We start from the raw sequence: 17,657 nt of genomic DNA, 5'->3' as shown, positions 1-17,657 counted from the left end.
GACAAAAGAGCAAAAGTGCATCATTTGCAGAAAAGTGGATGGAACTGGGGATACTCATACTAAGTGAAATAAACTAGACTCAGCCAAATGTGTCTTTCTAGGCAGAAATTACAATCAACACACACAACACACACACACACACACACACACACACACACACACACACACACACACACACAGAGGGTAATGGAGGGGTGACTATAATCAGAGTACATGATATACATTATGAAATATTTCTATAATAAACATATTGTCCTTTTAAAAAGTAAAAACAATCAACATTGACCTGACGAGGTAATATGAGAACTTAAGCTTTCATGTGGATGAGAAGAGGAGTTGTCCAAGTATAGAGGAAACAAGACAGGAATAGAGACAGAGTAGGAAATCCAGAAATGAGGCAGACAACAGAGGGCATGTTTCGATAACAAAGACTCCCCCAGGAATAGGCAGGACAACAGCTAAAATGAGCTTAGGCCTGGGCCTGGGCCTGGGCCTGGGCCTGGGCCTAATTCTGGTTCTGGAGCTTCTGCTACATACTTTAACCCAGCTTGCTTTATTATTGCTCCAACACTGTAATTCTTACTCTATCTCTTTCTCTACTCTTTTTTCCCTTCCTTTTCTCCTTGTCTATCTTCCTTCCTTCTTTCCTCCATTTCCTTCCTTTCCCCCTCATTTCTCTTCCCCCTCTTCCTCCTTTCCTCTTCCTTCCCCTCTTTCACTCTCCTCCCTTCCTTTCCTCTTTACAAGGATTAAATGCAGGGTTTTACGTATGCTAGACAAGCACTGAACCATTGCACGGTATGGCCAATCCTTCTTAATGTCTTACTAATTCTGCTGGCCCTAGTCATTCTTGTAATCCACACAGAAATATATTAATTTTTGGTTATTTTTAAATTACCTATTACCTTAACATTGGGACATCCTCTAGGTTTTTAAATACTTATTCAATATTGATTATAATTTTAAGTATTTCATCATGTAGAAGAAAAAGTCAACAGATAACTTAAGTCCATCTTACTGCTCACCATCAGTTTCTAGGTTTTCTGTCACTTCAGCAAATTCCTCCATTGAGAGTTTGAACCCCATATTTTCCAAAGAAGTATGGAGGTTATCCTTTTTGATCTTCCCCACTTAGAAAAAAGATAGCAAAGCAACATTGGGGGAAAAGTCACATGATAGTAAAATAAGAAAGACGTTTTATCCACACTAAGCTTAAATAACTGTACTTCTAAAACAAAATTAGAGATTTTAAAATTCTTAAATTTCATGGTTTTGTAATATTACATTTCAATAATGCTGAGGCCCCAAATAGATCTGTCCATTCGGATGTCTTAGTAGAACATGGAAGACATATGTACTATGTTTTTAATTATTCTTATTGATAAAAGGACATGTTTAAATACTGTTAAAAGTGGTACTACTTTATTCCATTGCACCAAGAGCAAGGCCATTTTGTATTTGTGGACTTAGTTATCTCTGTGGCTCCATGGTACACTTCAATCATGGACAGCTCTTTGTTTTCTTTTTATTTAGAGGAAAAGTGGAATAAATATTAAAATATAATGGACTATATGTCACTAAAACATATTATAACAGTAGATACAATGTACACTCAGTGAGTTATGACTGTGTATTTTATGGGCTCCAGTCACTAGCTGGATGGTCTGAGGTCTGGAGGATGCAAATACTAAGCTTGTCCTAGGGTTCCTTACTTTTTAAATCCTTCACATCCTTTAGTAGCCTGTTATTGTACAACTTCCCAGACTCTGTAAGAAAACCCAGAAATCACGTTATGATAAATTTGAAACTAGCAAAATAATAAGAAATTAACAATAAAAACTCCAAACATTTAAAACTGTTAAGTTGTTTATAAACATCAATTACATTTTAAATATAATTAATAAACATGAATGAAAGCAACCCCAATTATAATAGCATTTGTAGAATAAAATGTTTTAGAGTAAATTTCACAGAGAACATTTACACTGAAAATTATAAGCATGACAGAATGAAATTTCCCAAGACCCTAATAAATCAACTGTGTCCAAGTTCATTGAAATTATTACTTATTATTTTGAACATGGTGTTCTCCCTCGAACTGATCTAAAGACTCAATGGATTATATCAAAGCCCACACTAATTTGTTTGTGTAAACTGAAGGGCTGATACTAAGATGCATTTGGCAAAGGGGCCCAAATAATCTTGAAAATGAAGGACGAGGGGGAAAACTCATGCTTTAAAACCTGAAGACTCACTACAAAGTAACAATAATCAGGGCCTGGGGTCTCTGGGATAACATGAACCATAGAGACAATGGAAGACAACCGACAGAAGTAATTCTTCATGTTTACGATCAGTCCACTTTTAATAAGGATGCCAACATCATTCAAAGGGAGAAGATTATATTTTCTTTTTTCTATTTCTAGATTTATATAATTATTTCATGTACGTGAGTATACTGTAGCTGTCTTCAGACACACCACAAGAGGGCACCAAATCCCATTACAGATGGTTGTGAGCCACCATGTGGTTGCTGGGAATTGAACTTCTAGAAGGACTTCTAGAAGAGCAGTCAGTGCTCTTAACCACTAAGCCATCTCACCAGCCTGAAGATAATGTTTTCAACAAACGATCCTGGGAGAACAGGATATTCACTTGCAAGAGAAGGTCATTGCTTAGGATTCTAATCTCATCCCCCTCCATCCCCACAAAATATGTCCCACACAGATCAAGCACCTAAAAAGCCAGAACTCCTAGAAGGAATTTTGGTATAAACATTAGTATCTTTAGCTATTTTTAGATTTGATACCAAAAAACAGAACTAGTAATCATCCATGGTATATAACAGAGATCGGATCCCATACGGGCCTACCAGGCCCTCTAACACCAGGTAATGATGAAGTAGGTCAGCCATAAATAGGAAATGTGCTAGATGCTTCTGAGTTTCAAAAACACCGTGTTAACAGCAAAGGTTTGAAGAACACACAGGAGCAGACTGTCTGCTGAGCTCGCTTTGCAACTCAACCCAGCTGAAACAAAGGATGGGTCTGTGGGGTCTGCCTATGTAAACACAGAGCTAAATATTAAACTTTGAGCCTTGATCACTTGGCTTCATCCTTCTCTCACTCACCTGGTTCTTTTTCATTCCAGCCTCCCTTTCCCATGGCTGCTGTGGATTCCTTCCAAACTGATAAAAATCATATGTGACTGGGGAGGAACCCCTGAAGAGCTTGGCAACAGAGAGGAAGAAAGAAATCAGGAAGACCAACAAAACAAGTAACTTGTTTTGCTGGTCCCCTCAGCATGAGAACAGCTTGGAGACTGATTGAGACATGGAAATGTCTTCATCCAGGACTTCAGCCACAAAGAGCAGATCAACCTTGTTAGCTACAAAATTCTCAGGTCTCATTAGGCCATCCTTTCATATGGCATAAGTAAAAATTTTTATTACAGTCTTGTTATACATCAAAACTAACTTATAAAGAAAGATAGATGTCTTTCACCTGCTCATATAAAGAGCAGAGAACCATCTGTAACTGCTCTGTGCACACTGTACTTTCCATACACTTATTATTGTAGAAATGTATATTGCTTATGAGAGTTTATATGTTTACAGAAGAAAAGGACCAGACACCAATGGAAGGAATATAGTTTGACAAGATGTATCTTTAAGGATGCTGAAAAAGGATGCTGAGATGCTGAGATATATATTTTTTGTGGCATCCTGCTCGATCCAACCTCACAGGGCCCTTATTAGCTGATTCATGAAAAAGCTGCTGACCCCAATTGGTCCAACCTTTAATACTGGAAAGTCAGGCCTTCCAATAAGCCTGTACTTTTACAGCACACAGAGACTGGACAGCAAACATTACAGCTAGCTTTCTTAAGACTGGCCTATATTCCAATTTTCTTGTCACCCCCAAAACAGCAGGAAGAAATTTCAAGAGAACGATGCCCCATTTCCTAAAAGTTGGGTTGATTGGTTTTTGGTCACCTAATGAGTTTATCATCATTAAAAGAGGGGTTGGCTGAAAGTTGTTAAATGGTCACAGTCAAGGAGGAAACAAGGCATAGGAGGTTAAATTCGGAGATTGCTCTCTTTTGTTTTCTTCTATTCTTCTTTCTTCCTTATGTAGTGGGTGGGATAAGGGATAAAAGGAAAAAGGGGAGAGAAAAGATGAAAAGAAAAAACCGTGAAACAGGAATGATAAGAAAGGGTAGATTATTGAATCTACTTCTAGACCAAAGAACATTAACAAATCAAATATTTCACATTTGGTATGGACTTTGTATATTGATACAGATTAATGTTATATTTTGTTAAAACATACCATTTATGTTTCAACTCTTGTTTAAGGAATGCACCTATTTGATTATTTAAAATGAGATGTTAAGTTCTAGTCTTTTTGAAAGCTTTTATTGCGAACTGTTTAGGATAATTAAGTAATACAAGTTAGTAGTCAGTTAATCACACTCATGGCCATGCTAGATACTAGTTTAGTTAATTACAGAAATATGTTTCCTAGGCTAAACAGATAGTAAATAGCTAGACATAAACAACGTTTGCCTATTCAGATATACTATAGATAAATAGACTGTCTTAAAAAACCTCAGAGATCCACATAACATGACATTTGGGATGTTTTGTTAATAAACAGATTTTTTGACATTGAATTATGTCAGATCCTGGTAGTAGCACCTTTCTAGTTCAAAATAGATGATGAGCATTGAAGAGCCTCCGTGTAGAGTTTGTTTCAGATGTGGCAAGCTGTCACTGGGTAAGAAACTGTCCTTGTTTGCTTCAACTGCTGATGGTATGCTGTCCAAACTGGACAAGAATTGAGATGCAGGGAAGTAGACTGTTAAGCTTTGCAAGGACAAGGTAGGCAAGCCCTTCAAAATTCCTGTTTCTCAAAAAAGTCTATTAAATATTCTGGGCCAGAAGGCTGAAGATAGAGGTTCCAATGTTATTGAACAATTTGGGAGGACTTCTCAGGCAGCCAATGACTCTGTCACTTTTATAGTTTTGGAAGTTGCTAGCTCTGCACTTCCTGCTTACTCAGGTAATATTTATCCTCCTCAAGTTTCTGATGGGGTTAAAGACTAGATAGTTGTAGTCTCACAATAAAAGCTTAAGTTTTGGACTTAAGAACATGTTTTTGGGTATAAGAAGATGTTTTTAGATTGATAATACAAGTTATGATAGAAACTGATTTAGGTGCAAAACTTCTGAACTCAGCCAGATAGACTAGATAATAGAGTACTTTCTCCTAAGTTGCCATTTATAAATGGACTAGATACTGTGAATACAACTCTTACATGATGGTTTTCATAATTGTTCTTACTATATACAGTTTATTATTGTAAGAGAAAGATTTTTATTGGACTAAAAAGGGGAGATGTTGGTGTTGGTCTTGTGCAGTGCATATTTAGATGCTGGGCTCTGTGCCTCAAAATTGGGTTGCAGTTTGGACATAGGCATTGTATTGACCAATATGCTATAAAGAATGCTCCCCAATAATCTTTGATTGATGACTAAAAGACTGGAGTCTATAGCTTGGCAAAGAGGATAGGAAGGCAGTACTTATAATTGAGTGGGTTGTCTCAGGAATGACCATGAGGGAGAGTGGAGAGAGAAGAAGAAAAGAGAAGAGAAGAAGGAGGCTGTTTTGAGGCAGGAGGGACTGTGAGCATGTGGTCAAGAGAAGCTAACCTCGAGGACACACATGGAACAGAGAAGACTCAATTGGCAAGTGACAGGGCATTTATCTGGTTATTGATGGCCTAGTCAGGTTAGAATGGTTCAGAACCTACCTGACCACTACCATGCCTTCAGCTTGTTAATCACATCTGATGTCTCACTGTTGTTTACTCAGGAGCTAAATGGGATAGAGTGGGGCAGAACCCACCCCCTAAAATTACTACAATATTTATACTCAGTGCAGTCACTTTGGAAGATAATCTGGCTTTCTTTAAAAAAAAGATTTATTTTATTTCTCTCTCTCTCTGTGTCTCTCTGTGTCTCTCTCTGTCTCTGTCTCTCTGTCTCTCTGTCTCTGTCTCTCTCTCTCTCTCTCTCTCTCTCTCTCTCTCTCTCTCTCTCTCTCTCTCTCTCTGCAGATAAGAAGGAATCAGATCCCTTGGAGATGAGTTACACATGGTTTGGATTACATTATAGGGATAATCGCTTGTGGATTATGTGGAAACATCATCTGTCAATAAAAAGCTGATGTTCCTATTAGCAAAAGGCAGAAACTACAAGGTGGGAGTTCTGGTAGGGAGATTGCAACGATGGGAAATAGTCAGAGGTGGGGAATTTGTCACCCAGACTCGTATGAAACTGAGGAGAGGTAACCACCATGTGGCAGACATAGAATCGTTTAAATGGGTTAAATAAGTTAGGAGCAAGTCAGGGAACAAGCCTAGCAAAAGGCCACAAGTATTGTTAATAAATAGTAAGCCCCTGAGTCATTGTTTGGGAACTAGGGTGTGGGTGGAAAACGCCATGGTTACATACATGATGTGGATGCTGAGAACAGAACTCTGGTTTTTTTCAAAGAGAAGTTTTAACTACTAAGTCATTTCTTCAGCCCCTGGACTGGCTTTCTTTAACCATTAAATAAAAAGTTACTATATGGCCCAGAAATTTTGCTTCTATAAATATACTAGAAAAGTTAAAACATACATCAACACAAAAACTTGTATGTGGATACTTGCAGGACTATCCATACTTGCCCAAAATTGGAAATAATTAAATACTCATTTACCAATGAACATATAATAAATAAAATATGATATTTCTATTATTTCAGACTATTCAGTAACGAAGTATTGGTACATAATAAGACACTATGCAATGCCATTTATAGGAACTGCTTGCAGTAGGCAGATTGATGAAGATGGGTTAGTGGCTGTCCTAGTGGTGTAGAAGAATTAGGGATGAGGAATGACTGGCACTGAGTGTGGTGGTTCTATGTGGGGATAACAGAATTACTCTCAAAATAACAATTGTGATCAGTACAGATCTGTAACCACAGAGAACACCATCAGATCATGCACTAGTTATTATGTATGTGTGGGTGTTCTGTCTACTCAAATGTCTCTTCACCATCTGCATGCCTGGTGTCTGAAGAGGTCAGAAGACGATGTTAAGTCCTTTAAAACAGAAGTTACAGAGAGTTTTGATCTACCATGTGCATGCTGGGAACTAAGCTGTGTTTTTAATCACTGTGCTAGCTCTCTAGCTCCATCACGCCTTTCTCTGGATTAATTATTTAGCATATGAGTTATTCTCAGTAGAGTTTAACAATATTCTACCAGAACTTTTCACCTTTAACAATGAAATCAACGATCTTTCTCAATATGCTAAATATGTCTAATAAGTCTATTATGTCAATAGGTAAATGTACCTTTGCTTTTTAAAAATTCTGATGTTATTTTTAGTTTCTTCCATTTTTTTTTAATCATGTGAGCTCCTTAGTGGTATGGACACAGGAACAGAAAACATGTATCAAGGGCTGCCTGGTTTCTTAAACACTGACACTGATAGTTTTCATATATATATTTCTAGTCTTTAAAATCATTCTTTAATTCTTTGCAACAATTAAAAATGAAATTTTGATGAACGAAATTCAACCTCACAAGAAGCTTCCATGGACTTACCGTTGAAGGGCAACGTTTTCATCAGTTCCTCCAACTCCTTGTCTGTGAGCTCGATACCAAGGTTCTCCAGGACACTCGGTACATCACTGGCCTCAATCTTCTCCCCTGTCAAAGGAGACTGGCTAAGGACCACAGTTCAGACTATGCTCATCATGGCTACCAAAAAGAGTTTCCTTATCATTAAAAGTATCCCCATTTTCAGGTCAAAGATGAAAGTGAAAAGAAATCATTTAAAAACTATTGCGACCATAAACTTGTTAGGCGAAGTTTATATCTCATAATACAAATAAGCTACTTTGACAGTGAGTAAAATCTGATAAAGTTAATTTGTTACATTTATTTTTTAGTGTGTGTGTGTGTGTGTGTGTGTGTGTGTGTGTGTGTGCGCGTGTGCACATGTGTGTATGGTATCTGTCGTGGTGCAGGCGTGGAGGACAAAGGATAACTTGGAGGAGTTGATTTTTTCTTTCCACCATGTTGACCCGAGGACCTGAAGGCTTCATCCTGCCCGGCAGCATGCACCTTTACCTACTGAGCCACCTCACAGGCCTAATTTAATTTATAACAAAATACTTACATAAAATTTTCTTCAAAAATAATTTCTAGACTTATTTATTTGCTTCTTTACTTTTGAGACAGAGTCCCTTTGTGTTTAATACCAGCCTCAAAGTTGTATAGCTGAGACTGGCTTGGAACTCAGTCCTGCCTCAGTCTCCAGAATGCTGGATTAGAGCTATGAGATACTATTCTTAGGGAAAAAACATTTTGATTTTTAAAAGAGAATTACAATGGATATGACGAGGGCATTGACTTGACTATTTGAAGACTTGACTCAGGTTCAGTGTACCTTTCTCTACTGGGTTTTCAAAGTGCCATTGAAGCAAATTATAACATCATGAGCAACAACAGATTACAGAATCCCATTCCAAAACTATGGAAAATTTTAAAACATGTAGCTGTAGAGTCCAATATTGTCAACAAGTTATAAAAATACCAGAATTTATAAGTCAGGCATCAGGTATTGAGAAATATTACCGAATATGAAGCATTATTGAGGATAGCCCAACCCTAACTTTATAACCTTCCCACTCACCTGTATAATCTTTCAGTTTTTGCATCAGTGTTTGTAGCGAAATTTTCTCATCAACTATAGGAGAAGATTAAAAGACATTACGATGTAACAGAGACTGTGGGACTCTCTGCATTACCATTGTTTGGGCACCATACCCATTTTCCAGATACTTCAGAAACTGCTACTGAACGTACTTTCTAGGTTAACACTTTGTCATAACTCCCTTAACAAGATTCCAAAAAGGAAGGTTCCAGGTGACACCAGCAAGGTGATTGACTTGAGAGGCTTATAGTGCTGTTTCCCGAGTCTTCTTCAAAAAGGACCTAAACTACATTTTTGACTGTTTACTAAAGGGGAGTCCTGGTGTAGAGCAAAGGTGTGGTAGAGATCCTGTGGGGCATGTGACCTCAGGCTGGATGTACAGGGAAAGGGAGAAAGCGTTTTGAATGTCATTAGCTCCCTAGGAGTAATTAGTGTGGAGCTCGGTGGGAAAATGACAATCAGCCCCCCCCCCGCCACCCCCGCCACCCCGTTACTAGCACAGATACCAGAGTCCTCTGAGGTATGGCCTCAGAGCGTTGCTCTCTTGAGACTCACTGGTAGTGTGCATTAGTAGATTGTCTAAAAGCCTGGATTCAGCGCCATCCCTTCTCTCTGCTCCTAGCTCAAGATACAATTAGTTGTTTGTTTCCACACACAAAGCCACCTTTACCACATGTCCCAAGTGGTGATACAGACAAGAGGTGATGCTAAGTCAATATCAGACTCTGAATCTCTTAAGCCATACAGACATCTATTTCATAAAAAAATTGTACTGGGTATTTTGTTGCTCTAGTAGAAAGATAACTGCCAAATTCTTCTATCAATAGACAGACTAACAAAATGGATAGAAGAAGAAAAAGACTCCATGATCTTTAGTATACTCAACATTCCTGAACATCTCACAATTTAATATTGCAACCAATGGAGAAATGAAAGCTTTTCCACCAAGATTTATCGTAAGATACCTACATACACTTTTATCACTTCTAGTCAAAGTAGTACTGATGTAGTCATGAGAGCAGACAAGAAAAATGAACTAGAGGTATGCACATTGGGAGGGAAGGAGAAAACAAAGAGTCAAGCACAGAAAGAAAAACACTGAAAGGTTTTACATACACATGGGGTGTAAGACAGCTGAACTTTGAGAAATAAGAAGTATGCTGGCTAACAGGGCCTGGACTAGGGATGAAGTTGGGGAGACATTGGTCAAAGGATAAAAAAAATTCAGCTAGATAGAAGGAATGGTCAAAAGATCTGTTGTACAACAGTTAATATAGGTGCATTGTATTTTTGAACATTTATTAAGAGTAGAGTTTACATGTATGCTTTACAAAAAAATGAAGTTACACATAAGTTAATTAGCTGGATGCTACCATGCTACAATGTACACACACACTCAAAAGAACACTCCATAAACCATTCACCCAACTTCTTGTCACTTAAAATATTAAAGTCTTTAAAAATTTCAATGATGTCATAACTGGCTTATAGTGCCTCAAATTTGTCTGTATTGAGAGGGAAAATGACTTGGATGCAGTCCATCCCGAGTTTGAGATCACAGTCAAAATGTGGAAGGCTTTTTATTCTATATGGTACTCGTGAGGGCAAAAATCTCATAAACCAAAGGTTAACGTTTTGTTTTTTAAATAGGAATTGGATGCTCATATGCTAAAATGAAATCAGTGGCTTTGATCAATGATACAGAATAGTGCCTCCTATTTGGCAGCTCTTCTTGGGTTCTTCCTTCTACTTAGGAAAATGGTTACACACACACACACACACACACACACACACACACACTGACACGGGTTCTTTGAAGTAAACTATGGTACTATTATTTGAACGTATGTCCTCTTTAAAATCCATATAGAATTTATTTGCCATTTTAATAGTATTTAAAGGTGGAATTAAACATTTTTGGTGGCATGTGTGTGCTTGTGAGTGCACAGGCTGTGATGCCCATGGGGTGGTCAGTGGACAACCTCGGTGTTGGTCCCCACCTACACTGTTGGAGACAGGCTCTCTAACTGGTTTTGCTGCTGCCTAGGCCAGGCTGCCTGGCCCTCGAGCTTCTGAGGATTTTCCTGTGTCTGCCTCCCATGTCACTGTAGATCACTGCAGATGTGCTGGGATGACAGACATATACTACTGTATCCTTCTTATACGGGACCCCGTGCCTGAATGGCAAGTCCTTTACCTACAGAGCTTCTCCTTAGCCTGAAAATAAGGATTTTTAATAGATTAGCCCATTAGCGTTCTATCATGTAATGATACAGCAGAAAGGCACTCTTGGATGCAGGTGTCTTAATCTAGATCTTCACAATCTCCCAAACTCAGAAAATCAGTTTCATTTCTTTATAAATTATACAGTCTATGTACAGAAGTTGGGTCTGGTTCTACTTCCCAGCCCCATGCTCCCGCTCCCAGAAGTAAGACTCAGACTTAAAATATATTTATATATAACTTGGCCATATAGCCAGCCTCTTCTCTGACTAGATCTAATTTAAAATATCTCTTTTATTTTAACCTTCATTCTGCCATATGGCTGGTTACCTATGCTCAGGTACCATGTGTCTATCTCCTCATATCTTTTCAGGCAAATCTGCCTGGCTCTATCCCAGAATCCTTTCTGCCTTCCGATGTCCCTCACATTTATTACTGATAGGTGCCACATGCATACAGGCCTAGGGAATTGTCTCTTGATCTGTGCAGGTATATTATAGTAATACAGAGGAATGGAGACATTTGATATCTGATCAGATACTCACCTCCAACCTGCATGTTTTGTTTCAGATCTCTAAGTTCCAAATTTGAAAGTTTGACTCCCATATTGTCCAGAACTGTGCCCAGGTTGTTGATGTCGACTTTACCACCTAAAGGAGATGGCATAAAGAAGATTAAATGATACCTAAAGAAGACTTCTTAGATTTCCTTGATAGATATACCACATTGTGAATTTTGTGAGCAATGTGTCATTACTCACAAAGGGATTTTGGAATCATTACCAACACAACTAAAACTATTCAAAGTCAGTTATCAAGTTAGAATGCATGCTACTTTCTTTGAGTCTTGACTTGAGAAACCTACACAGACCAAAAATTTTAAATTGGCAACAGGTGTTCAGGGCATTTTGATAATGAAAGGAAAACATTCTTTAATTTGAACAATACATAGTGCTGACTCTTAATGACTGAAATCTCAATTTTACATCTATTTGCTGCTGCTGAAACACGTTGCATCACTGGTAATCACTTCTACAATGTTTGCTATGCGAATTTGAAACGTGTTATTTCCTTTCCTGTGTGGAACTTCCTCTTGCAAGACAGAACACGGGGGGGGGCACATTTGCAATTGATCTTCAGAGATTGCCAGCATCCAGCACTCATTGTCCTGTTGGCTACACAAATATGAGGCTCACAACCTTATTTGCACCCTCACCAGGCTTTGCACTCACCTTGGAGAGACTTCACAGACTCTAGTAACCTGTTCTTAAAGATCTTGTTATCATCTACAAAAAAAGGGGACAAGTTTCAGGCAATAGAGAAATACTTGGTAATTCACTTAAATTATTTCTGTAAAACTAAGATTTTATATTTTGCCCTAGAAAGAACTCAGTTAAAATGTAATTTGAGACAGTGTTAAGTAAAGTTTAGAACATAGTGGAGTTACTGGAAAATTCAGTTTAAGTACAACTTGCGTGCATGTGTGTGCATGTGTGCCTATATGCATGTGTGCATGCATGTATATGCATGTGTGTATGTTTGTTGTGTGTGTATGTGTGCATATGTATGCATGTACATGTATATTTATGTGTGTGCATGCATGTGTGCATGTATACATATATGTGTATGTGTGTTGTGTATATGTGTGCATACGTGTGTGTGTGCATGTGTGTGAGAGAGAAAGAGAGCATGTGTGTGTGTTTCTTGCATCTCCTCTGATTTATCCACTTGTAGGGAATCATTATCCTTTCCCTTCTTTAACTCCACAATCACCTGTCGGTATCTATGAGTTAGGGTTAGCATCAATACTCCTTCCTTTGCATGGCATAGTTCAACATGGTGGGGATGCTTATTCCTAAACTAAAAGTTAAAAGCTTAATAGAAATTCAAGGGAATTTCCCCCGAGAGTAAGTTAATATTGTAAAGTTTTAGATACAGGTTTAAATTTCTGCAATCTAAGGAAATGGGGATAATTTCAGACATACTTTCTTTTTTTATTTTAATCTTAAAAAGCCAAAACTGCTTTTAAGTCACCTTAGTATTTGAAATACTTACCATCAAAAGACAAATTTTCCATCAGTTTTGAGACTTCACTGTCTGTAAGCTCTATCCCCATTTTTGATAGAACACTTTTCACATGTTTGCTATCTACTTCTCCTCCTAGGAAATCAATATGCATCATTACATACATGAATTTAAACTTTCATCTAACGACTCTAATTAGGGATATGATCTATGACTACATTGCATGAGAGGTGCTGAACGGGAGCTGAGGTCAAACATTTCCAAAGGGGTACCTAATATTATAGCCAAATGGATTTGATCCCTAACTGCTCATAAAAGGAGGCAGATGGGGCTGGAGAGATAGCTCAGCAGTTTCTGTTTTTGCAGAAGCCCAGACTTTGGTGCATAGCACCCATGCTGAGTAACTTGCAACCACCTGTAACTCAGCTCCAGGGATACACAATGCCTCTAATCTCCTTAGGGACCTGAACTCAGAAACACACACCCACATTCACATGTACAGACATACACATGATTACTTTAAAAAGTGGGAAGGCAACTCTGAATGCAGAGCTATCTACACGATGCATCTCTCTCTTCAACTCTAACACATGCAAATAGTTGTATACACTAAAGTGATATCTTCCAGGCTCATTATTAGAAGTTATAAGTTATCTGAAGAATTTATCAAAGGTTTGTGGCAGCTATTATCTTACTAATATAGAGATTTGGGTGCTATTAAGTAAAAAGAGAAAAATTATATAGAAATAAAAATATATCAGAAAACAAATAAAATGCTACTGATTGCCTTTAAACATTTAACAAATGAAAGTAAATGCCATAATTAGCATGACTCTTAAAGGATGATAAAATATAATCACCACTGGGTGGTATGTGGAAAACTCTTGGTACTACTTTAAGGATATTAGTAAGAATATATACAATAGGCTAGGACCAGGGAGTAGGCTCAGACAAGAATTTGACATCTGGCTAGGACAAGGCTCTAGATGACTACAGCTGAGGAATGTGCTCTTTGCATGGTGCTAGGCTTGTTAAGTCCCTGAATACAGTAATCATGGGACCTTTGTTCCTTAACTACTCTCTTTATGCCATTTATGCCTGGATTGTTCCTTGACTACTTTGCCTTTGACCTAGAACTGACCCTATTCTTTACATGCACCTAGAATGGTATATAAGCAGACTGGAGAAAAATGAACCTGCTTCAGCACTGGCTGGGATCGTGTTATAACGTCTAATTGTCTTCTCTTTAATTCTCCCTTTCCTCCCTTGAGACCCTGTTGACTGAGCTGGCTTGGTCAGTGGTGTCACATGCACTAGGGAGGCACAGGCAGGCTGAACTCTGTTAGTTTGAGGCCAGCCTAGTCTACAGAATGAGTTCCAGGGCAGCCAGGGTTATACAGAGAAACCCTGTCTTTGAAAATAAACAAACAAAAAAACCTCAAAAGAAAAAAACATGGAAAAATTAGTATACACACTGAGCACTTTGGAGTCATAGTTGCCCGCTCACCTGTAGTAGCTTTAATTATCTCCATCACCTTCTTCAGGTCAACCTTCCCACTAGCTACGAGAAAAGGCACCAGGAGATCAATATCATCAACATCGAAAAAGAAACTTAAGATACATTTCTGGTGAAAGGAAATCCAATAAAAATCTCTACCACCTGAATTTCCATTAACTTATTAAATTCTTGGACCTCAAGGTGTGATCTCCATTAAATGGGAAAGTCAACTAATAACAAGAAAACTAGATCAGGACAAATATATTCTCCATGGTGGTTTGGAAGCCATTATTATAAGCAACTCTGAAGATACTACCATATTTGACCAGTATTCCAGTAACTTCATGTATTAATAAAGAGCTTAAGCAGGGGTCACCAACCTAGCCTTGTATGTTCTAGATCCCTTTCCACAGGAACTAATGTCTGGATGTATTGGTACAGATGGGGAGAGACACAAAAAGACAGATGAGATTTTGTACGGAAGTTTGTAGTGAGAATTTTGGCTTCTTAAAAAACCCAGTTATGTTATGTAAATATGCTTTTATTTTAATCCCAGGTGTGGGATATAGGGCTACTTCAGGTTATCCATGGCCACTAATTATGATTGCCTTGTGTTCTAGGAGGGGTATGGATTTTGCCAGCTGTAGATAGCTTATGTTTGGAATTCTGGGGACTCCTTAGAGGGTATTAGTGCAAGAACCCCAAGAAGGCCTAGAGTGGCTGCTGTTGCCCCTGGTGCTGTTGGTCCCCATGCTGCCTTTGCTACTGCTGGATTGCTAGATTGCTGGAATGCTGGATTGCTGGATTGCTGGATTGCTGGATTGCTGGATTGCTGGTTGGAGATATTCTGACAATGAAGATTGGACTTGCCCCAAGGAACTTGATGCCCCTCATCAGCAGGAAGTAGTCTAAAGAGGTCTTTGCCCCATTTATCCTCTAACTTTTCTCTCCTACCTAGTGTTGGGGATCTGGAAGGGATTGGAGTGGAATAAAGGTTTGAAAGGGTGGTAGATAATAGAACCCAATAAAGCAGCCCATAAAAGTACGGCTACAAAAGTTGCATGAAGAGGAAAATCAAGGAACATTATGATTTGGAACTACACCTGAAGGAGAAGAAAACAGAATAAGCTATGATTGTTAGTAATCAGGCACCTCCACAGCCAGCCAAGGGGCCCAGCCACAGCAGGACACATCATCACTAGCTGCTGAGAGGTGATACATTCCCACTGTCACCTCATGTTGCATGTCCGCCTGCTGTGCATTTCCTGATAAAAGGCCCCATTCCTCCTCTCTCCTCGCCTTTGTTCCTCTACTCTATCCTCTGCCCCCTTCCTGAATAAGCCTCCCATGTGAGACCTGTTGCATGGTGTGACTTTATGGATCCCTCCACATAAATCCAACCTTTGGTGCCATGACTCAGATAGGAGATCCCAATGCTTGTGCACTCACTCCACTGTGGGGTGAGGTCACATGCTGTGACTCTCCCCAGTCTGTTAGACTCTTTTTCCTGCTACCTGATTGTTGGACTTCTGTATTTAACACCAACTGATGGGTGAGTTTCCTCTTCCTGGTCAGCATAAACGCTTCCCTGGATCTGAGGGAGTGATGGTTGAGCATCCTGCACCCCTCTGGTGTCCTGGGGAGTGGAGACACCTCTGGCCATGGTCTTTACAACTATGGCCAGCTCTTCTCACCTATGCTCGCCACAGATCTTTTCCCTTGGGCAAGACTTCACTCTTCTCTAGGCCCAGTTCCCTTTTTCTCATAAATCTTGGTACTAGGTGAACCATGTCTCCTTGGGCACCTTGCCATGGTCCCTGCCCAGCCTCATGGTGACCTGGCTGGTCAGTTTGTACCAACTAGGTTCTATTCCTACCTGTGGTCTTGGGACACCTAGGGCTCAGGCCTGACTCCTTTCCTCACCCGTGGGAACTGCATCTTCGACTATACTTCCAAGTTCCTTGTTGAGCTGTCTCTTGGAGAACTTTAGACCCTTATACCTAGCACCTGATTTAAAGGCATCTAAACTCATACATCTTTGCAGCCAGACTTGGCCATGATACCTATTAGATAATGACTCTAAATGGCTGCCTAATGGTACATTTGATCCCATTATTATAAGGGATCTTTACAATTATTGCCAGTAGTCTGGTAAATGGAAGGCTCCCTATGTTCAGGCTTTCTCTTATCTTCGCTCCAAACCTTCTCTCTGTTCTTCCTGTTCACCTACTCAGCTCCTTCTTTCTATGAAATCTCAACCAGAAGAAACCCTCACTACCCTTGATCCTGTTAATGAGCTTCCTCCTTGCTGTCCCTAACTGACAGCTCTCCCAGCTCCCTCTACTCTGGCTTCTTTAGCCTCCTTTCCTCCCTCTCCAGCTACAGAGAGTTCTCACTGCCCCACTATGGCACCTACTTTCACCCCACCAACCGCTTTTATCTCTGCCCACTCTCACTCTGCAGCAAAACCCACTTCTTCTCCCACCCAACCTAACCCAGGCTCCACTGTTCCTTTGCGGGAGGTTACCAGGGTGGATGGTGGTACATGTCCCCTTTTAGTTAAGTGAACTTTCTCAAAAATATAAAAAGACTGGGATCTTATACTTCTAACCCCTTCACCTTTATTAAAGAGTTTCAGTATATCACTCAATCTTATAGTCTCACTTTCCATGATACAGGCACACTCACACACACACACACACACACACACACACACACACACACACGCGCGCACACAGATTCTCACTGACAACCTATTTCCAGAGGAATGCAGGTGAGTTTGCAAACACATGAGGATGAAATACATCAAACCAATGCAGCATACCGGATTGGGTCTGAGGTGGTGCCTGACCAGGATCCTCAGTGGAATTATAATACCCCAGGTGGCGTTTTAGCTAGAGATGAGTTTTCAGCCTGCCTCCTGGCTAGTCTCCGTAAGGCTTCCCTTAAACCAGTGACTTATGAAAAGCTCCAAGAGGTCATCCAGGACAAACACGAAAACCCATCTCAAATTATTTGCTAAACACATTAAACTCAAGAGAACGAAGACCAAAGTGTGGACACTTTGCCCCTTCTTAGAATAGGAAACAAAACACCCATGGAAGGAGTTACAGAGACAAAATTTGGAAATGTGATG

At 39.4% G+C, this 17,657-nt stretch overlaps 1 protein-coding gene across 1 annotated transcript in view; it reads right to left on the bottom strand.

The window, feature by feature from the left end:
* The window catches only part of Gm11639 (predicted gene 11639), a 227,902-nt gene that overhangs the window by 50,102 nt on the left and 160,143 nt on the right, over positions 1-17,657 (bottom strand). Inside the window, exons 77-84 of the mRNA XM_017314877.1 lie at positions 14,531-14,584; positions 13,054-13,158; positions 12,231-12,284; positions 11,545-11,649; positions 8,756-8,809; positions 7,663-7,767; positions 1,713-1,766; positions 1,026-1,130 (exon numbers count right to left, since the gene is read on the bottom strand). Of these exons, the coding sequence (XP_017170366.1) occupies positions 1,026-1,130; positions 1,713-1,766; positions 7,663-7,767; positions 8,756-8,809; positions 11,545-11,649; positions 12,231-12,284; positions 13,054-13,158; positions 14,531-14,584 (636 nt within the window). The remainder of the gene's footprint in view (positions 1-1,025; positions 1,131-1,712; positions 1,767-7,662; positions 7,768-8,755; positions 8,810-11,544; positions 11,650-12,230; positions 12,285-13,053; positions 13,159-14,530; positions 14,585-17,657) is intronic.

Source organism: Mus musculus, chromosome 11 (genome assembly GCF_000001635.26).
Source record: "Mus musculus strain C57BL/6J chromosome 11, GRCm38.p6 C57BL/6J".
NCBI classification, from domain to species: Eukaryota; Metazoa; Chordata; class Mammalia; order Rodentia; family Muridae; genus Mus; species Mus musculus.
The sequence above is the reverse complement of the archived record's forward strand: the minus strand, read 5'-3'. Positions and strand labels throughout refer to the sequence as shown.